At 44.2% G+C, this 22559-nt stretch overlaps 1 protein-coding gene across 5 annotated transcripts in view; it reads left to right on the top strand.

The window, feature by feature from the left end:
- WDR47 (WD repeat domain 47) overlaps positions 1–22559 on the top strand; it is a 42547-nt gene that overhangs the window by 5021 nt on the left and 14967 nt on the right. For 2 of the 5 annotated variants that reach the window (XM_083445163.1, XM_083445162.1), the window contains exons 2-7: positions 6709–6875; positions 7523–7606; positions 9930–9967; positions 11810–11894; positions 12500–13302; positions 16509–16635. In XM_083445163.1, coding sequence (XP_083301289.1) covers positions 11868–11894; positions 12500–13302; positions 16509–16635 — 957 coding nt within the window. In that variant the 5' untranslated portion in view covers positions 6709–6875; positions 7523–7606; positions 9930–9967; positions 11810–11867. Of the gene's footprint in view, positions 1–6691; positions 6876–7522; positions 7607–9929; positions 9968–11809; positions 11895–12499; positions 13303–16508; positions 16636–22559 lie in introns of all 5 variants that reach the window. The other 3 variants (XM_083445160.1, XM_083445159.1, XM_083445161.1) reach the window with 2 other exon arrangements.

The following is a 22559-nucleotide window of genomic DNA, read 5'->3' as shown; positions in this document are numbered from 1 at the left end:
AGAAGGTAGGAAGTTTTTCAGGCGGGAAAATCTCTCCACCTTTTCAGATGCCTATGGAAGGCCTGCAAGTGGGACCTGAGCACACCAGCATTCTCCTCACTTGTGATTTCCAGCAAGCTTTCCAGCAGTGGCCTACTAGCCTTGATAGCCTTATCCTTCATAAATTTGTCTCATCCCCTTTTAAAGTCATCTAGTTTTGTGGACAAAGTGCAGCTGCAGAACAGAGGAGAGAAGTGATTTCAAAAATAGGGTTGGGAAGGTGAAAGGGAGATTTAGTAGTTGTATAGGGTGGGAAGGGCTTTAGGGGGGCTAATGTTGGGAAGTGCTGGTGGTGGGGTTGGACAGCAGAGCAAGCGTTGGGGCAGAGCCCTCCCAGCATGCATGCATGTTTGTTTATTGTCTTAATATTTTTAGCAATGTGCTCCTTGAATTTATTTTTCTTTTTGGTATCCCTTATGGTACGCTTGCATTTATTTTAGACCATTGTCTCATGCAATGACGGCAACGCTTGCTAGTCTACTTAGAAAAGGCTTAGTCAAGATTGCATGCAATGACAATTTAGCTCTCACAGAGAAAGACGCTACTGAAGCAAAGCCTTAGTTATTTCCATCTGTGTCAATTGGTTGTCATAGCTGTCCGATATAAGCTGTTATCTGGAGTAAGGATATATGACTTACATTTCTGTAAAAAATATTGGAATGTCTGAGTGGTGATACGCTATGAAAGCTTTGCTTTTTCAACAAATAAGTAATCAGAATTGGAAGAAAACCTGCAAATTCAAAATGTATATTAAAAAGAAAGGGATTCTAAATCCTTCAGTCATTCTGAAGTATTAGCCTTGGGTCACTTTGGTGACGTTGTGTGCCATATGTGCTGGCTGCTTGTGGCATACTGAGGAGCTTGAGCTGCATCTTTCAGATTTGTTGGATGGTGGTTTATCTGCCAATGTGATAAAGTCTCCTTTGCATATGCCTTATAGTCCCTGATATGAATATACTGATGCACCAGTGTGTTTTATTAATTTTAGAGATGTGAAGACCTGGGGGGGGGGCTGGAAAAATGGGGGGAGGACAGGATTGCCTCTAATTTTTCTGTTGTTTATTCTGAGCCTATAAGTCTCTAGTAACATTATAATTCTGTTGACTAGTTACTTACAAAATGCTTCCACATACATAAGCTTATTTTCTTGCTGGACTTATTTCTTTGGTAGAACTAAACTTTTCGTCTTGTTGCCCTGTGACTAAGCTGTACAGTTCTTCACACTAGCATGTAGAATGAACCACAGTACAAGACAGACAGAACTTTCCAAATGCAGAGACAATGCCCCAATCCAACTTTAGTCATGTGTAAAAATGGTATTCACTCATAATTGTACTAGACTGTGGATGCACATCCAAATATGCATCTCATTGAAAATAAAAGAATATAGTACCTATAGGAGATGTCTGTGTTTGGGTGCACAGTGGAAAGTACAGTTAATTTGAATGTGACTGTCCTGATCCAAAAGAATGTGTGCACAGAAGCCTGCTTCCTAACACAGTGGCGTAGCTTGGGGGCATTACCCTGGGTGCAGTTTTTTGAGGGGGCACAACCAGGCACCCCCCAATAGTTCTTTTATTGAGGGAAGCCATGCCCAGGCTGGCCTTTGGGGCTGGGGTGTGGGTGGCAGCAGCAGTTGCTCCACTCCCAAGTCAGGCTTGTTTTTCCTTTAACATGCCAGGCATGTGGGGCTGCTGTGGTAGGCTCCTTCTCCCTCTGCCCCCAGCATGCCCCATCCCTGAGTGCTTGTGCCCACCTGTCCTTGGTGCTATGGGCTCACACAACACCACTGTCCTAACGTTTATCTCCAGGATCCTTTAATCTGGATCAGGGTGCTGTAATTTACTCTTTGTTACTTTTTTCTATCTTTATCCCAATTTTTATGCATGATAAAAACAATTGTGAGACAAATACTAGGTCAATAAATGTTTGATATCTCCATCAGTATTAACATGACAAACATCCCAACTTCTGTTTTTCATCAAATTAAAAAACTTGGTCACTAGTACAGGACTTTTAAATAAAAGCTGTTAGTTTTTCCTTACCACTTAAAACACTCATTACCAGTTTCTAATTCAAGGATTGAAAGCTATGATAAACAAAAATGATGGTTCCTTACAAGGGAATATGATTGTGTGTTTAGGGCCAATTCACACTTCACTTTTCTGCTTGGCTTGTCCTATGATATACAGCTCATGGTTTGTCTGAGAGAGCTAAACCATGAACCTAAATTCAGATGACGCATAAAGACAAACCACAATCTCCTCCCCAAGAGGTGGCATGTGTGCTTGTTTGTGCTAAGCCATGGTCTTAGCATTACATGTAAACAGGAATGTTAATTCTCTGTTCCATATATAGCGAGGAAGATAACTTCTTAGACTGAGACTTCAATAGTAGCTATGTAACATCTGATGTGCCTTACTTCTAGTACTTAGGCAAAGCTGGAAGGAGCACTGCAGTGTAATCTCCACAACATGTGCTACCTATTTCAGCTTTTAAGCTCACAAGAAGCAGCACACACAGCAATGTTAGTGCTGCAGCAGTGCTCTTTGCATCCTATATCAGGGTGGGGTGGATTCTGAGGTCCCCCATCTTCCGAGGGTTTTTTTGACAGGTGACTTAAGTTCAATAGAAGGAATCGGGAGTGCACTTTTTATTCTTCCTTTGCAGCCTGGCTTGAATTAAAACCAGGGATGTGAAGGATCTTTCCTAGGGAAATGTGGCTCTCTGCAAATGAAGATCATTTATTTGCATCCTTAACTTGAATTCGGAGTGTATTCCAAATTCTTTCTTTGCATAAAAAAAATCAGTACTTTCTGAATTTGATGCCTTTTCTTTCACTGTGCTGATTTGCTGATGCAAATAATTTTTTGATGCTTGACCTTTCCTATGATGTTGGGCCAGAAAAGGTGGATGTGGTTTGCCCCAAATGGCCTGATGAGCCAACATCTGAGTCCTGGCAGGCCTAATTAAGATGGATTGGAGGTTCCCACCACTGTCTTTTAGTTACTGTTATAGAACTGATGATTGCACCCTCCTTAAGGGAATTTAGAATATTGCCTTCTGCTAATTTCTAGTGAGGCTGTCTATAATAATCTTACTCTGGGTGAAAGAGCAGAAAGGGTTTATGCATCTTTGATTGTTGTGTAGAAGAGGGAATTCCAGAAGATTGAGTTTGTAATGCAAGGTTGAGAAAAGCTGCACTTGCTGAAATTCCGTCTTCTATACAACTTAGGGAAGGTATCGGTGTCTGTTCTACTTACATATTGGGAAGTGTGTAAGACATTTCATTTGTAAAAAGGTTTCTGTTGACACTCCCACTAAAGCTGCTGCTTAGTGTAAATCTACTCCCTGGCAACGTATTGTATATCATAACACCTTCTGCATCAATAGCATGTATAAATATTTAATAAAATTACTAACACGGGAGGTATGTTATCTGTACTACTCTAAATTGTAAAATTGAAATCTTGGGATCCTATTTCACATGAGATGTATTTGTAGTCTCCTAATCCTAAGAAACTTAGTGGATAGCTAAACATGATTCCTGCAAATGAGGTTGTTAAATTATTTGATAAGTCATAGTATCATTAAAAATACTACTAAAAATTTGGGATCTTTTGAGATGGAGGAGGGGAGCGATTTTAGAGGCTGTGATAAAATATGATACAGTTTTTGTACTTACGATTGTCAATCAGTTTAGTTCCTCTGAGGTTCCCATCTATACAGAGAATATCTCCAAGGATCAAATGTCTGTCCCAAATGCTTAATGGGAACTGAAACAATTATGATGAAATGTGAGCAGCTGCCCTCAAGAGGGAAAGACATCTCACTTGCCCAGAGTCTTTGTGGTTTCTCCTCCAGATACACTGAGCAAAGAGTTGTTTTGTGTTCTGTGACTAACACCTTCTGTGGCCCAGCTGCTTCTTATTTTCTCTCTCTCTCTTTCCACCCCAACCCCCCATATATGTCAGCCAAGAGCATAGGCTCAGATTTATGGGTGTGTATGTCAATATGTGATTCTTCTTATTCTAGCCTTCTGTGTCTTAAAATCTGACTGCAGATTAGAGCCAGTCCTATTTAATGCAAAATCTCACTCCCTGGACAATTGATACTGTGTCTGGCGGGATCTTTTTGAGCTCACATTTGTTTCTGACAAAGACAGTATACGCTAGACAGTCCATGAAATGCGGCAAAACTTAAAATGCAACACAAACGAGGAAATGAAATATAACTACAGTACTAGAATACAACTGACATACGAATTAACACATCCAGATTGACATGTGCACATCCCTACATCATTGGTCTCAATTGCAACTCTGCCTATGAGTTCTTACAATTGGGAGTCTGAAGTTCTGGGTGGGAGAAAGCAGTGCTGGAAACTGACATGTCTGTGACTAACAATGAATCATGGGAGTTGTCCTGGCACTGCAGAACTGAAGGCAAGCACACTGTGACCCCAGTTTGCCAGAGGATTAAAGACTGCTGAAGAAGCTACATTCCCTACACTTCAGGTAGAACATAATGGAAGGAGGGAAGACCAGGCCCACTCCGTCGATTTGCCAGGGAAGGAGCAGCAGCAGAGAGTTTGTCAGGGTGGGGAAACTGCTGCAACTGCAGAATTAAAGAGAAGTATACTCTGGCCCCATCCATCTGCTAGTGGAGAAGCAGCTTCTCCAGTACTTCCTTTCAGCTTACCATTTGATCCCTTTTCTCTAGATCTGTCTTCAGCCTTAAGCAAAACGTACATGCTTCTTGTAATACTGTGCAGTCCTTTCAAACATGAAGAATTATTTGTGATTACAAAGATTCAGTACTTGTATTGTATTGCTCAGTACCTATTAACAGTATGTTTGCTGGGCTAGATATGCTGTTTAAACCAAGGAAAGAATAATCAGGAAACTATGAAGTAGAATAGTACAAATGCCAAGGATGAAAACCTCATGTCTGGCATACCATGAGCATTACCTCTCACTATCATTTTACAAACACTGACTCTATGGAGTGATTCCTCCTTATGGACTATCTCTGTAGATGAAATACATAATAGTGACTTTTTATGAACACACTTGGGAATACTTCACACAAGACTCTTTTCCTACACAGATACAAATTCCATGTAGGAAATCATGTCGTAAGTGACAAATGCGCATGTTTGTGTGTATGTGGAGTGGAAAGTGACAGCTAATCACCATTTTTATGTGACTTTATTATAGGAAGAAGGAAAAACAGCAAGAAACCAATTCAAAATTTCTATATACAGAGGTTTAGGACTGTATCAAGTGCTGGGCAGAGGGACTTGTGAAACATTTATTCAAACAGAATTTTAAATAAGAGATTTGAAACTTTACTGTTAGAACACAAATGACTAAGTTTCAAATACAGATTCATATACAGTTGGCAGATACAAACAGTTCATTAAGCAAATGGTAAATGAAAACAGTATGCATATTAATACTTGGCATATTAGTTTATATCCTGTCAAGTGGTAAGGAGATGTGTGGTCAAAATGGTCATTTTGTATTACTCAGTGTAAGATTTCAATCTGTGTTCCATTCTTGAGAAAGTAACTGAGAAGCAGCTACAAATCTTAAAAAATGAATAAATACAGTGGTACCTCGCAAGACGAATGCCTCGCAAGACAAAAAACTCGCAAGACGAAAGAGTTTTCCGTTTTTTGAGTTGCTTCGCAAGACGAATTTCCCTATGGGCTTGCTTTGCAAGACGAAAACGTCTTGTGCCTTTTTCTTAAAACCGTCAATGCATTCCTATTGGAAACCGTCAATACACATTGGTGCTTCGCAAGACGAAAAAACTCGTAGAATGAAAAAACTCACAGAACGAATTAATTTCGTCTTGCGAGGCACCACTGTACAATGATTTTTACTCCTTCCTTTAACCTTCTGCAGGAACTTAAACAGAAAAAGTCTTCTACATAGTTTATCATAAAATAATATTCAAAAGAAAGTGAATGTTGCAGCAGCCACTGAAAATCCCCCCTTTCTCTTTTTTGTTTCGTTTTGTTTGTGCGTAATGCACAGATGGTATTATTGATAGTGCACACTTACTTGATCTTTGGATTTGATTTGGAGCATATGATAGGAAAGGCCAAATCACATGAAGTCTGTATTAAGTAATGTTTTTGCCTGGCTCTTAAAGATTAATTTGCTGAAACAAAAATGTAGGCAGAAATACTCCATAGCATGCAAGTGGCACTTTGATAAAATGCAGGTAACAGTTTGCAGATTGTTATGTTATTCAATCATGCTGATAATTCATGGTAAAATTACCAATTATTTTTGCTTAATAATATTAATAATTATAAAGTAGATTACTGTTATGGGGTCCCCCCCCCCAATGTAACCAACAAAATGTCCACTTTCTGAATAGCCAGATACTCTGCTTTAACACATATTGAGTTGTTGTTTTTCTAAAGGAGCTGTTGTTCAAATGTTCTTTATGCTACTAAACACTTGTAAACTAAAACATAGTTAAGTAAAACATAATCTTCCTTGATATTTGTAGCCCTCTGTATGAAGCTGAACTGCAAGCTGTACAATTGGGCCAAATTATTAGTGATGCTACATTGAGCTGTATGATAGTGTCTGTTTGCTAACAAGATGCAGGTCAATCCCAATTTTATATGTAGCTTTTTCTTCTTTCCAGTCTTTCACAATGACGGCAGAAGAGACAGTGAATGTAAAAGAAGCTGAAATAGTCAAGCTAATACTGGATTTTTTGAATTCAAGAAAACTTCATATCAGTATGTTGGCTCTGGAGAAAGAAAGTGGAGTAATTAATGGACTGTTCTCAGATGATATGCTTTTCTTAAGGTACAAATAATTATCATAGTATTAAGGATACTGTTTAAACATAGGTCACATTTTTGTTGCTGTTGTTTAAACTCAGGTCCATGCCTTTAAAATGCTTTGATCCATCTTGGGCTTTACAGTATCTTGACTGACTTGTTATCCATTTCTGTATGTGTACTGAATAAAATTTATCCATAACCCCTTTTAAGCACTTGGCTGCAAGACATGGCCAGTGTAATGCTATTCCTATAAGTATCTGAAACATGCATAAATACAGTATATTAGATTATTGTCAGTTTACATTTTTGAGCCACCCAACTTTTACCAGATAATACTGTTCAGCACAAGGCAATACAAATTATATTGCATCCAGTTGTGACTTTCAGTCCCTTGATCCAGCGGACACCTCTGCTCACAGAAAGAGGAGGGTGACAATTTTCTGTCTTCCTGTAAAAAGGTTTTACTTTTATCTATTTAAATTAGTAAATAATCTTCTTAACTACTTTCTAAAGCATTGACTTTGTAAAGTTGATTGGTCAACTGCTGTAGTTGAGGGAAGGGATGTTTTGGTTAGCTTAAAAACTAAATTGAAAGTCCAGCAGAATTCAATCTCTCTCTCTCTCTCTCTCTCTCTCTCTCTCTCTCTCTCTCTCTCTCTCTTTTAAAAGACAATTGATCCTTGATGGTCAGTGGGATGAGGTTCTTCAGTTCATCCAACCTCTGGAGTGCATGGACAAATTTGATAAGAAAAGGTAAATTTATAGTAATTTTTCAATACCATGGCAATCCCATTTATGCAACACAACAATTAAACATTCACTCAGCCTTCATACAGTTTCAGAACTGTTGCAGTGTCTGTATCTGCATTGCATTCTTCCTTACAAGCTTTTCTCAATTAACTCTATAAGAATAACACATTTTCATCACAGCTCTCACTAAAATTCCATTAAACAAGTAGAAACAAAATAGCAGTGTTTGGATAAGCTCTCATAGTTAGGATTTGGGACAACAAAGGAACGATTAGAGAACGTTTTTGGTGCAGTGGCCTAGATCCTTATCTGTCCCTACCCTCAAGGGCCAACTTTGACAGGTGAACAGGAGAACCCACTTGTCAATTCACCTAATGCCATGATGATGATTGACAGCTGGCTTGGCCCACCCACCTGTCAAAGTCTGTTGCTCAGTCCTTCCTAGGCTTCCAACAGCCAGCTGGTTGTTAGGTGCTGGGGAACAGTAGCACAAGGGGCTTTGTTAGCTGTATACTCAGCTTCAGATGCACTGAGTACAGGCTTCAGCCCTGTTTTTTGCAGGCATCAGCTGTGCAGCCAAGCTCCCCTCCCCATGGGGAACTGAGTTGCGCAGCTGATTTGGCAGGCTTGAATTCAGCTGATGGGCCGTGGATTCAACTCTGCTTTCTGCAGGGATTGGCTACATCATCAAGCTCCCCATGAAGAACTCTGTTACACAACCAATCCAGCCATGCCTCTGCCTGCCATATGCCTGTTGTCACATATGAAGGAAGACTTGACTTGAGGGAAACATGGGGCTGTCCCAACATGTCACTGGCCCATGGCACATGGGAGGCCACACTCTGGGCTTTGTTTTCTTGGCAGCAACAGGGTGATTTGAAGGTGGGGGATATTGACATCAGTCCCTTGTCATGGTCAGATCACTTCCTGTTGAGATTTAGGCTGTCAGCGCCTTTTCCCCTCCACAGAGGCAGGGAACCTATTAGGAAGGTCCACCCTCGGAGGCTGATGGATCCAGTGGGATTCCAAACGGCTCTGGGAGGTTTTCCGGCTGAGATGACTGGTGCCTCTGTCAAAGCCCTGTCCCACCTCTGGAACACCCAAATGGCTTGGGCTATTGACACAATCACCCCTGAATGCCCTCTCGCACTTCATGGAGCCCTGTTTGGCACCTGGTATACTCCAGATCTTAGGGCGAGGAAACAAGCTGGGAGATGGCTTGAACACAAGTGGAGGAAAGATCTGAATGAATGCAACCCAACACTGGTAAGGGCTCATTATTGAGCCTACCTAGTGGCAGTGAAGGTAGCAAAGAAGGCATATTTTGCTGCCTCCATTGCATCCTCATTATGTCGCCCAGCAGAGCTTTTCCAGGTTGTATGGGGCCTTTTACAGGCTGGCCCAATGGAGGTGATAGATCCGACAGCAGCTCTCTGTGACTTGTTTGCAAAGCATTTTGAGGATAAAATCACTTGCATCCACCCAGATCTTGACTCTGCTGTTATAGCAGATGAATCTCATGGGGTGTCCAGAGCACAGTCTAGTCCTGTTGTGTTGGATGAGTTTCAGTTGGTAAGGTTCGAGGATGTGAACAAGGTGCTTGGATCAGACAGGGCAACCACTGGCGCTCAGACCTTCGCCCCCTCTTGGCTGATAAAAACCAGTAGGGAGGGAACAGCTGGCTGGGCCGGGGATGTGATCAGTGTCTCTTTACAAGAGGAGGTGTTCCCTGCCTGTTTGAAGGAGGCAGTGGTAAAACCACTTCCAAATCCAGGGAAGGTTTCTAACTAACTGCCAGCCAGTTGCTAATTTTCCTTTCCTGAGCAAGGTTCTGGAGTGAGTGGTCGCAAACCAGATCCAGGCGCTTTTTGGAAGAAACTGATTTTCTGGATCCATTTCTCCATTTCAGTCGGGGTTTAGGCCTGGTTTTGGCACAGAAACTGCTTTGGTCGCCCTGTATGATGACCTCTGTCGAGAGAGAGAGAGACATGGGAAACATGTCCCTGTTAATTCTTCTCGACCTCTCAGCGACTTTCAATGCCATTGACTACGGTATCCTTCTGGAGTGACTGTCCGAACTAGGGGTGGGTGGCACCACTTTGCAGTGGTTCCAGTCCTACTTGGATGGTCTTTCCCGGGGGTGTTGCTTGGGGAATGCTTTTCAGCCCTGTGAAATCTTCAATGTAGGGTTCCACAGGGCTCAATCCTATCCCCACATTGTTTAACATCTACATGAAACCGCTGGGTGGGGTTATCCAGAGGTTTGGAGTACGTTGTCAGCAGTATGCTGATGACACTCAGCTCTATTTCTCCTTTACATCTGCAGGTGAGGCAGTGGAAGTGCTGGACCAGTGTCTTGCCTCGGTAATGGACTGGATGAGAGCCAACAAACTGAAACTCAATCCAGATAAGACTGAGGCACTGTTAGTGGGTGGTTCCCTAGACCGGATGGGTGGGAGATTGCCTGCTCTTGATGGGGTTACACTTCCTCTGAAGCAGCAGGTTCGTAGCTCCAGGGGTACTCCTGGATTCTTTGCTGTCACTCAAGGCTCAGGTGGCCTCTGGCACAGAGTACCTTCCATCAGCTTCAGCTGGTGGCCCAGCTACACCCCTATCTGGACAGGGATAGCCTAACTACTATTGTCTATGCTCTGGTAATCTCAAGGTTAGATTACTGCAATGCATGATATGTAGGGCTGCCTCTGAAGACGGTTCAGAAACTTCAGCTAGTGCAGAATTCAGTGGCTGGGTTGCTCACTGGAGCAAGACGGTTTGAGCATATTACACTGATCCTGGTCCGACTGCACTGGCTACCAATTAGTTTCCGGGCCCAATTCAAAGTGCTGCTTTTGACCTATTAATCCTTAAACGGCTCAGGACCACAATATCTCAAGGACTGCCTCTTTCAGTATGAACATATCCGGACCCTGAGATCATCTTCTGAGACCCTTCTTCGTGTGTCTCCTCCCCAAGAGGTCCGGAGGATGACAACACGACAATGGGCCTTCTCTGCAGTGGCTCCCTGTCTGTGGAATGCTCTCCCCAGGGAAGTTCGCCTGGCACCTTCATTATACACCTTTAGGCGCTAGGCAAAAATGTTCCTTTTTAACCAGGTCTTTGGTTGATTTGATTATAATAATAATAATTTATTATTTGTACCCCGCCCATCTGGCTGGGTTTCCCCAGCCACTCTGGGCGGCTTCCATAGAAACAAAAAATACAGTAAAATATCACAGATTAAAAACTTCCCTGAACAGGGCTGCCTTAAGATGTCTTCTGAATGTCAGGTAGTTATTTATCGCTTTGACATCTGCTGGGAGGGCGTTCCACAGGGCGGGCGCCACTACTGAGAAGGCCCTCTGCCTGGTTCCCTGTAGCTTTGCTTCTCGCAATGAGGGAACCGCCAGGAGGCCTTCAGAGCTGGACCTCAGTGTCCGGGCAGAACGATGGGGGTGGAGACGCTCCTTCAGGTATACTGGGCCGAGGCCGTTTAGGGCTTTAAAGGTCAACACCAACACTTTGAATTGTGCTCGGAAACGTACTGGGAGCCAATGTAGGTCTTTCAAGACCGGTGTTATGTGGTCTCGGCGGCCGCCCCCAGTCACCAGTCTAGCTGCCGCATTCTGGATTAGTTGTAGTTTCCGAGTCACCTTCAAAGGTAGCCCCACGTAGAGCGCATTGCAGTAGTCCAAGCGGGAGATAACCAGAGCATGTACCACTCTGGCGAGACAGTCCGCGGGCAGGTAGGGTCTCAGCCTGCGTACCAGGTGGAGTTGGTAAACAGCTGCCCTGGATACAGAATTGACCTGTGCCTCCATGGACAGCTGTGAGTCCATCCAATGCACTTTTAAAATGTGGGGATTTTTTGGGAGGGGGATTATTGGGCTGTTGTTTTTATTTTGATTATTTATTTTGTGGTTTCATATTTTGCTTTTGTTCTGTGAAGCACCCTGAGACCTCCGGGAATAGGGTGGTATATAAATTCAATAAATTAATAATGATAATGACAACAACAATAACAACAACAACAGCCTTGTGGACCAAATTGAAACCCATGCATACCTAAACCTTCCCCAACCCTGTGTTAGAACATGATCTTCCAAAATTTCAGGAACAGCAGTCCCAGTTAACTGCTATAATTTTGTACCAAAGTTCACATTAATTTACACTGTTACATCAGTTGTATTTCTGTTTTCTTGTGCATAGGTTTCGCTATATCATACTGCAGCAGAAGTTTCTAGAAGCCTTATGTGTAAACAATGCAATGTCTGCAGAAGATGAGCCTCAACATGTAAGCCTTGTGATCTAATCTCAGCACTCTAGCTAAACTTATAAAATACAAATGTATTTTGCTTTTTAGAAGGCAATCAAGTCTTTCTTAAAGTTTGTTTTCAAGTCTTACATTTTTGTTTTAAGAACTATTACGCAAGGATATCTGTGTAGAAAGTAAAAACTGAAGATCACTTGATACAGTGATTCACAACCCATTATCGTGGGGCTGAACTGTGCCTTGTAAAATTAAGGTGCCAAGGTGGATAAATCTGGTGCTGAATGCAAGCTGGAGTAGGGGAAAAAGTGACCTAGGTGTCAAACCTTAATCAATGTTTAAAGAAACGGCACTTATACCAAGATGTCTGAAACTTGACCTAGGAAGCTATCTAGAAAACAAATTGTGCCAGCACTAGATATCATAGAAATGTTCAGTTGAACAGTATTTTATTGGTCACACAAGTTGAAGTTGTATTTTCATATGCGGGGAAAGATGACACTCATAAAACTACAATTGATTATTAATAGGTGAATAGCAAAGTAATTTATCTACCTGTATCTTTATGCAGCTATGTATGATAAAAAAAATTTATTTTAGCCTTAAATAGGGGTACTCTCTTTTTTCAGTTGGAATTTACAATGAAAGAGGCTGTACAGTGCCTACATGCTCTGGAAGAATATTGTCCTTCTAAAGAAGACTATAGCAAACTGTGTTTACTTCTCACATTGCCTCGTCTGACCAACCATGCAGAATTCAAAGACTGGAACCCAAGCACCGCACGAGTTCACTGTTTTGAAGAGGCTTGCGTCATGGTAGCTGAGTTCATTCCTGCTGATAGGAAACTAAGTGAGGCTGGCTTTAAAGCAAGCAACAATCGTTTGTTTCAGCTTGTGATGAAGGGGCTATTGTATGAATGTTGTGTGGAGTTTTGTCAGAGTAAAGCAACAGGAGAAGAAATTACGGAGAGTGAAGTGTTGCTGGGCATTGACCTTTTATGTGGTAATGGGTGCGATGACTTGGACCTTAGTTTGTTGTCGTGGCTTCAGAATCTGCCCTCTACCATTTTTTCTTGCGCTTTTGAACAAAAGATGCTGAATATTCATGTTGATAAACTCCTAAAACCGACAAAAGCTGCCTATGCTGACCTTTTGACTCCCCTCATCAGTAAACTTTCTCCTTACCCATCCTCACCCATGAGGAGGCCTCAATCTGCTGATGCTTACATGACGCGTTCCTTGAACCCTGCCTTGGATGGACTCTCCTGTGGATTGACAATTAATGAAAAACGCATCACAGATCTTGGGACAAAAACATCTCCCATGTCACATTCCTTCGCTAACTTCCATTACCCAGGAGTACAGAATCTTACTCGAAGTCTAATGTTAGAGAATACAGATTGCCACAGTATTTACGAAGAGTCACCTGAGCGGTAAGTTGCCCTTTACCACACTAAGGCTGGATCTACACTAATCTAAAAAAACGCTAAGAAAATAAAAAGGTGTATGGGTCTCAATGCAGTTTTTCATTGACTGCTATACAGCGCCTCCTGGTGTCACATTTATATAATGCATTTATAATGTTATAACCTACCAGTATAGATTAGACCTTAGTGGGTAAAAGCCTCAGCGCCTAAGGCTTGCCGATCGAAAGGTCGGCAGTTCGAATCCCCGCGGCGGGGTGCGCTCCCGTTGTTCGGTCCCAGCGCCTGCCAACCTAGCAGTTCGAAAGCACTCCTGGGTGCAAGTAGATAAATAGGGACCGCTTACTAGCGGGAAGATAAACGGCGTTTCCGTGTGCGGCTCTGGCTCACCAGAGCAGTGATGTCACGCTGGCCACGTGACCCGGAAGTGTCTCCGGACAGTGCTGGCCCCCGGCCTCTTGAGTGAGATGGGCGCACAACCCTAGAGTCTGTCAAGACTGGCCCGTACGGGCAGGGATACCTTTACCTTTACCTTTACAATAAGAAACTGGTTCTTGAACCTGCTCTGCAAAATAATGCATTAAGGTCTCCATTTTCTTACACATTTGTGTCAGCTTAGCAGGAGTGGCTAACCTTTTTTTTGGTCTAAAGTCTGCATTCATCTTCAGACAACTCTGGGCTTCAAACCAGCAGAGGATGTGTCAAAAAGTGGATATGGCTGCTTCTCTTTCTCTGTTTTTTTGGTTTTTTATATATTTCAGCTGTGTCAGACCAACACGGCTACCTACCTGAATGTTGATGAGTGTTTATGTTGGTTTTATTGGTGTATAAATGTTGGGCTTTTTATATCTCACCAGCTGCGAGGAGCAGCACAATGGTTGTTGACATCATGTGATGTCTGGTAGCGTGAGACAGGAAGTCTCTGCTTGTTCTCAGTAACTCCAGAGAGTTACTTTCGCTTCTGAGTGAAGTGAGTGTGGAGTTGGACTTCTGTGCTAGCTGCTCAGGAGAGCAGACATGTCGGATGAGAGCTCCGTGTACAGTCTGTATATAAAGTAGTGTGTAGACTACTGACTGTCTCTTCCTTCTGTGATGGAATACCAGAAGACGAGTGTGCTCCTCTCAGGATGGAGGGGTCGCTTATTACCGGTCTCTCTGGACTGAGGGCAGTTTTCAGCCAGAGAGTGACCACCGGAGAGATGCCTCGGTGTCTTGGGAAGTTGGCACCCTTCCCTCCAGTGGGCGTTTTTCCAACAATAAATAGTGTTGACATACGTGGGATAGGATGAGACCATAGAGAGGTAATATAGAAGGGATGAGAATACAGTGGTGCCTCGCAAGACGAAAAGAATCCGTTCCGGGAGTCTCTTCGTCTAGCGGTTTTTTCGTCTTGCGAAGCAACCCTATTAGCGGATTAGCGCTATTAGCGGTTTAGCGGCTATTAGCGGCTATTAAAGGCTTAAGGGATTAGTGGATTAGCTGCTAAAAGGCTATTAGCAGCTTAGTGCCTTAGAAAAAGGGGGTGGGGAGTGAAAAAAAATTGCAAGAATCGCAAGACATTTTCGTCTTGCGAAGCAAGCCCATAGAGAAATTCGTCCTGCAAAGCACCTCCAAAACGGAAAACCCTTTCGTCTAGCGGGTTTTCCGTCTTGCGAGGCATTCGTCTTGCGGGGCACCACTGTATATTCCTGAGGATACCAGAGAAAAGCACAGGAAGAACTCTTTCATGTGGAGTGAATGCTTAGGTCAGAAGAGAATTGGCTAAAGCCAGAGTCATGGAGGCCTAGGTCATGAAAGGAGGAAAGTAGATAGACTAAGATATACTAGATTCAGGTAGGTAGCTGTGTTGGTCTGACGCAGTCGAAAAAAAATTAAAAATTGTCCAGTAGCACCTTGGAGACCAACTAAATTTGTTCTGGGTACAGTGGTACCTCGGGTTAAGAACTTAATTCGTTCTGGAGGTCTGTTCTCAACCTGAAACTGTTCTTAACCTGAGGTACCATTTTAGCTAATGGGGCCCGCTGCAGCGCCGTGGCGCGATTTCTGTTCTCATCCTGAAGCAAAGTTCTTAACCAGAGGTAGTATTTTTTTGGGTTAGCAGAATCTGTAACCTGAAGCGTCTGTAACCCGAGGTACCACTGTATAAGCTTTCATGTGCATGCACACTTCTAAGATGAAACTGTTTGTTATTTAGGTGCTGCCAAAACTTCCTGAGGCTGTTTTGTTCTGTTTTATGATATATTTATTTGTGTTTTTAATAGTGTTAAAACCAGGGCTGCCACATGCTGACGCTACTGAACAGATGGCTGAGTCTCTTAAACGATCTCTGCCAAATTTTCTGTACGCATGTTAGAATCTAGTTGGGACTTTTGTGGCCCACTTAAAAATAGAGTGCATCAGCATTATTGGTAATTTATATGTTGTGCCTCGATGGGTCTTTTCCTGTTGCTGATACTTCTTTTGTCTTAAAGGATCTTGACATCACTTTTCTAGCCCTAGTGGGACACTTCACTTAATGCTCGCCCACACTTCGCTTGTCCCACACCTAGAAAGCATAGGTCTGATTAGTTTTCTGCTTTTCCGCACCGCTTTCCCCATGAAAATCGATTCTTTACTGCTGAATCGGAGCAAACATCAATCCACGTGTAAACTGAATGACTTTTGCTCTGATTAATTGGTAGAGTGGGTTTTCAGGGAGAAAGCATCAGGACAAGTGGAAGTATGGACAAGCCTTACTTTCTTTTAGTACCCTCTGGACCTCTCACAATAACATTTGCTCCTGCACTAGATTGTTCATCTTTGAGAGATATTGCTTCCCTTAGTTTGCTATGGGTCTTGAGCCACGAGGCAAACTCCAATTCCCTCTGCTATTTTCAGGGGAACACATTTTGCCAGTTGTTGTCTTGAGGGATAGTAAAGCTCAGTTCCTACCCCCCCCCCATACTTTTACTTTTTAAAGTCTGGAATGTTAAAACATTTTAGATATGTCACTTTCTTTGTCACCCAGCTGTTCTGTGAGACCAGCGAAGGACTGTGAGCATGGAGGGAAATGTTGCTGTCATAGTTGTGGAAATATTCTTTTCTGGCCTAAGTTTGGGAAATGGTTAGCATGTATTTAAATCATGAGTAGCTGTATATATAAGATGTATTTGCAAAATGGTTTAACATAAAAGAAAACTTTAAACCCTTTTTCCTGGTCTCTGTATCCATGAAAGATGTGACACGCCAATGGATCCCCAGCCCTTGTCAGGCAGTGAGACTGTGTGCCAGAACTCAGTTCCAGAAAAAGAGCCAGCAAATGGAACACAGAATCAAGGACTAGCCAAGCAAGAAAAAAATGAGGTAATGGAATATTTTTGCTTCCACCCAATAAAGGGCCTTTGAATTTTCCTGCTTTGATTGGTAATAACAAAATGCGTACTGTAGTGTTCGCTTCAGCAGCTCATATGCAATGCGTACTGTAGTGGAAACTCCTGTGCAACGTGATTTTTTTGAAGCTTGCTTTTCTATAGCAAGCATGCTTGCTGTGCATTCTGCATACTTAATTCTTGATTCATCTAAAAAGTGTGTGAATGTGTACCTCTGTAAGATACTCTACTGGTTGCCATATAAATGTAAAAAGGGGTCTGTGGGGTCCCAAATATATTTATGCAGCAATTTTATTTCATGGCATGCAGTCCCAGTATTTAGAAGTAGATTTGTGTGGATGTTTTTATTATGATTATTATTTTTAATTTATTTTTATTCAATATTTTATTGATTTACAGTAGTGTATGTCTTGTCTCTTTTTATTTCTTTTTTAAAAATTTATTTTGTGTGGATGTTTTGATGTTTTTGCTTACGCACTCTCTCCAGGGTATATAGAAGAAAATGTCATTATGGGGGAAACCATTCCCACAATTTATAACACAGTGGATAGGATCAGGGGGAGAATAATGCTTTGCAACCCACTCCGTGTCATTTCAGACCTGTGCATCTGTTCCAAAGTCTCCCATGAGGGTTTGGGAGGGGTTATAGTGAGAAGGGGATCAATGAAAATCTCTGCTCACAAAGGTGCATCTGCTGCTTTAGCCAATTTTATCCCTTCTGCTGAAATGACCCTTGAGCTCTTCCTCACACTGTTCCAGAGGGTCCACCATTTTCAGGAGCTGCAGTCATGGTATAGGAAGAATTAAGAAACCTCCAATTCTTGATCCAGTCCATTGTGATAAAACTTCTACAGAAGTTCAGTCCTCCACTGAAATCCAGAAAACATCTCTTCTTTAGAAACTCAGTACTGCTATTTTTAAAATTCCTGCTCTTTTATGAGGGCTGAGATGTGGCACAGCACACAGCACAAGAGGGATGTCTTCCTCTTCAGTCTTCTTTTTAAAGCCAGCCAACCAATGGGGAGCAGGGAGCCACAGAACCAGACAAAGCATGCAATCTGCCTCCATGCTCCAAAGCTAGTTCTGTTTTGGAACTACTTAGCATTAGGACAGGGGTCATCAAACTTTTTCAGCAGGGGGCCTCAGACCTTGGGGGGGGCAGACTATATTTTGAAGGGGGGGGGAATGAACGAATTCTTATGCCCCTCAAATAACCCAGAGATACATTTTAAATAAAAGGACACATTCTACTCATGTAAAAACACGCTGATTCCCGGACCGTCCACGGGCCAGATTTAGAAGGCGATTGGGCCGGATCAGGCCCCCAGGCCTTAGTTTGCCTACCCATGCATTAGGACTTCATGCCTGTTGTTTGTTGAAGCTTGCCTGCTTGCAGTACAGAATGAGATAAAAGTTGTGACTGTGGCATATAAGCAGACCTGCCATTAATTTGGGAAAGTCTCTAGGACAACATGTGTTCTTGGTATGCTTCGTGAGGTTGCAATGTTCTTTGTAACATGCTTGCAAAATATGTTTCTTCCCACTCCATTCAGTATCTACCTTTACGAAGCAATAAATTTTAAAACTTGATTGCTTTGATCAAAATTTTTGAGCTGGCAAGTGAACACAAAGTATGTGGCAGCAGCAAATGTAGAAATGTGTTTCCTTTGTTGTCTAGTCATGGGAGATTTCCATTTAAAATCAAATTATGCATTCTAGAATTTTGTTCATGATTTTCCAAGCCTTTATGTTATGTTGCTTTTTTTAAAAAAACACTTTCAGTAAGTTTACAGGCGTGTCTTCGTGTTTTCCAGGTGAGGTAAAAGACAGAATGAGCATAAACCACCAAATGTTTAATGCTATTGTGATGGGATGAAGAGCTGCTTGTGTGTAAACTGCAAATCCCTCAGAGTTTGAACAGTTTCTCAAACCTCTGCCTGTGACGGAGCCCCTCCAGCATGGCTGCGTCAGTCGCTAGCAGAATCCGAAAGTGGTTGCTTTCGGAAACGTTTCCAACATAAAAGCTCCTTAACGGAAACACGTCTTCTGGACTCTCTGCGTGACAGTTTCCGGCGAGGAACGGGGGTCCCTATAGGAGGACCTGAGACATCCCCACTGTTTTCGCTAGAAACGTCTCTGAGCCATTCCTCCGACTCTCCTTCCCTTGACATTCCTGTTCGCCCCCTACTGGTTCCCTCTTCAGGTGTTACGTCTCTCTCTACTTCAGAGAGCCTTGGCACCTCTTGTGCTGCCGATGGCAGTTCCCTGACATCCACCTCCCCTCCAGGGCCCCCTTCACCCCCTCCCGTCTCCTCCCCTTCGGGTTGGGAGGAGGCAAAACCCCGGAAAGAACCTTCCTCATCGTCTGAAGTTTCGAACACCTTTCTCCACTTGTTGCGGTTCCTAGTCTCTCGGTACTCCTCGTCGTCTGAGTCCGTTCCTTCTTCCAACTCCGACTCCGCGAATCCTTCCAGTTCCTCTTCCTCGTCTGTGGTGCCGAAATACTCCCTCCTAAACCTTGCTGCCGGCTGTGGTTTCCTCGGGAATCTTTGGTGGAACGTTTCTGTTAAAACCTCGTCATTGACCTCCTCTGCTGTCACCCAAGTGTTTTCCGACTCCGGTTCCCCTTCCCACGCCACTAAATACTCCACCTGATTGCCCTTCCACCTGGAATCGAGGATTTCCGCTACATGGTTACTGCTCTCCCTCTCCTCCAAGACTGGTCCCCTGTTGTACTCCCCTTCACCTCCCCCCTTGTACGGTGACAGTAACGACCTGTGGAACACTGGGTGCAATTTCATGTGGTTGGGTAACCGGAGTTTGAAAGCCACTGGGATGACCTGCTGAATGACCTCAAAGGGTCCCAATCTCTTGGGTCTTAATTTCTTACAACCCCCTTTGAACGGCAACCCTTGGGTGGACAACCACACCTGATCCCCCACCCTTACTGTTTCACCTTCCCTCCTGTTCTTGTCTGCCTGCTTCTTATATTGTGCCTTGGCCCTTTCTAAGTTGAGCTGAAGCTGACGATGGATCGCTTCCATCTCTTCTACAAAATGTTCGGCCGCTGGGACGCTCCATCTCTCGCCTCCCTCCCCCGGGAATGCCCTGGGGTGACACCCGTAATTGGCCAAAAAGGGGCTCATCCCTGTGGACACATGCTCCGCATTGTTGTAGGCAAATTCTGCCAGCGCCAGCTTTTCGACCCAATCATTCTCTCTGTCATTGACATAACACCTCAGATATTGTTGGAGGATGCTATTTGCTCTTTCCGCCTGCCCGTTGGTTTCAGGGTGCCGGGCCGTCGAGAAATTGACTTCCACGTGCAGCAAGCTCATGAGCTTCCTCCAGAACCTGGAAGTAAATTGTTTCCCGCGGTCTGAGATAACCCTCAAGGGGGTGCCATGCAGCCGGAAGATGTGTTCTACAAACAACTTCGCTGTTTCTTCCGCTGTGACTGCATGTGAACATGCTACAAAGTGGCACATCTTAGTCAACAGGTCCACTACTACCATGATGGCCGTTTTCCCTTTGGATTTGGGCAGGTCCGTCATAAAATCTATTGATACCGCCTCCCAAGGCCGTTCTGGCGTGGGTAGTGGTTCTAATAACCCTGCCGGCGCCCTTCTTTCCCCCTTGGCCCTCTGGCATTGGTCACACCCTCTTACATACTCCTTTACATCTTCCCTCACCTTGGGCCACCAAAATTCCCTGGTGACCATCCACATGGTCTTGTGTTGTCCAAAATGTCCCGCCGTGGGACTATCATGCAACTGCTTGAGTACCCTCCCTCTCAATTCACCTTCTGGTATATACAGTGCCCCTTTGTAATACAATGCCCCATTTCTTTCTTCAAAACCCTCCGGGCTCTCACCCTCTCCCCTGAGACCTCTGAGCTTATTTTGGGCATATTCGTCATTTTCCGTTTCTTCTACCAGTTCTCGTCTCCCCACCAGCGCCGCCCCACACACCCAGCGGTCCTCGGGAATGACATGTCTTTCTTCGATTGCCCCCTCCCCCTCCAAGTACTCTGGTTTGCGTGAGAGAGCGTCCGCCCTGACGTTCTCTGGGCCTGGTACATAACAAATCTCGAAGTGGAATTTGGAAAATTCCTGTGCCCATCTCACTTGTCGTTGGTTGAGTACTCAAGCTGTCCTCCAATACTCCAAATTCTTGTGGTCGGTGCACACTTGCACCTTGTGTTGTGCCCCAATCAATAAATGTCTCCACCTCCGGAACGCTTCGTGAATGGCGAGTAGTTCCCTGTCATACACCGTGTAGTTCCGCTCGGACTTATTCAGCTTCCTCGAGAAAAAGGCACACGGTCTCCACTCCGACGTGTTTCTTCCCGGCTGAAGAAGCACCGCCCCCACCGCTCTGTCTGACGCGTCTGTCTCCACTCTCATGGGCTTCTGTAGGTCCACATGCAGAAGTTGTTCTTCCGAAGCGAAAGCCCTTTTCAGTTCTTCAAAAGCTCTCTCCGCCTCCGCCGTCCAAACAAATTTCTTCTTGCTACTGAGGCAGTCGGTGATGGGCGCTGTCAAGTGTGCAAAATTCTTGATGAACTTCCGATAAAAGTTCCCAAACCCCAGGAACCTTTGCACATCCTTCTTGGTCTTCGGTGTCTTCCATTCCAGCACCGCCTGGACCTTGCCTGGATCCATGGCCAATCCTTTGTCTGACAAGCGGTACCCCAGGAATTCCACCTCCTTGGCATGAAACTGGCACTTCTCCAGTTTCACCCACAGCTGATTGGCTTGCAGCCGGCCCAACACTTCTCTCACGTCTCTCACATGCTGCTCTTCATCTTCCGAATACACCAACACGTCATCCAAAAAGGCCACACAATTCTTGTAGAGCAAAGGTCCCAAGACGTGGTTGATAAAACTTTGAAAACATGCGGAGCCGGCTTGGAGACCGAAGGGCATTACGAGGTATTCAAATGCTCCCAAAGGGGTGAACATGGTGGTCTTCCATTCATCCCCCTTCCTTATCCGTATCAGATTGTACGCCCCCCGCAGGTCCAGTTTTGTAAAAATCTTCCCCTTCCTTACCCTGGTCAGAATGTCATCAATTCGGGGCATAGGAAAAGCCAGGGGTTCCGACACGGCATTTAGGGATCTGAAGTCCACTACAAGCCTCGGCTTATCTGTGTTTTTTTTGTCCACAAAAAACACTGGGCTGCCCCCCACCGCTCGGGACTCTCTGATGAAACCCCTCTTCAGGTTTTTGTCAATGAACTCCCTCAGCTCCTGCATCTCCCTGTCTGACATGGCGTACAGCTTGCCCACTGGGAGTTGAGCCCCAGGGAGTAGGTTGATTTGACAGTCAAAGGGTCTATGCGGCGGCAGTTTGTCCGCTTCCCTTTCGCTAAATACGTTGCTCAGATCTGCATATTGCGGAGGCACCTCCCCTTGCTTCATTACCTCCATCCCAGCTAGGGTGAGCTTGGCTCCCCCTGGATCCTTTCCCTGCTTGCAGTGTTCTAGGCAATGCGCTGACCCAAAGGAGACCACCCTCTGGTGCCAGCCCACTAGAGGATCGTGTAGTGCCAGCCAGCTCATCCCCAAAATTATGGGAGCTCCTCCCAAGGTGGCCACATTAAACGCTATCCGCTCGGTGTGCCTTGCCACCCTCATTGTCATGGGGACTGTCTGTTGGTTCACTTCTCCTCCCAACAGCTCTCTGCCGTCAATCGTGGTTACCTGCAGGGGTTTACTTAAGGGGAGGGTTTGTATCTGGTGCTCAGCTGCGAACTCCTTACTCATGAAATTACAGGAGCTGCCTGAATCCAGAAGGGCCTTGATCTGTAGAGGATGTCCGTTTGGCAGCTCTAGCAACACCTCTATCACTAGAGCAGGTCTGGGAGGTTCTGGTGCGGGCACTCTCACTGCTTTT

Source organism: Podarcis tiliguerta, assembly GCF_965153285.1.
Source record: "Podarcis tiliguerta genome assembly, chromosome: 6".
Lineage (NCBI taxonomy): Eukaryota > Metazoa > Chordata > Lepidosauria > Squamata > Lacertidae > Podarcis > Podarcis tiliguerta.
The sequence above is the reverse complement of the archived record's forward strand: the minus strand, read 5'-3'. Positions and strand labels throughout refer to the sequence as shown.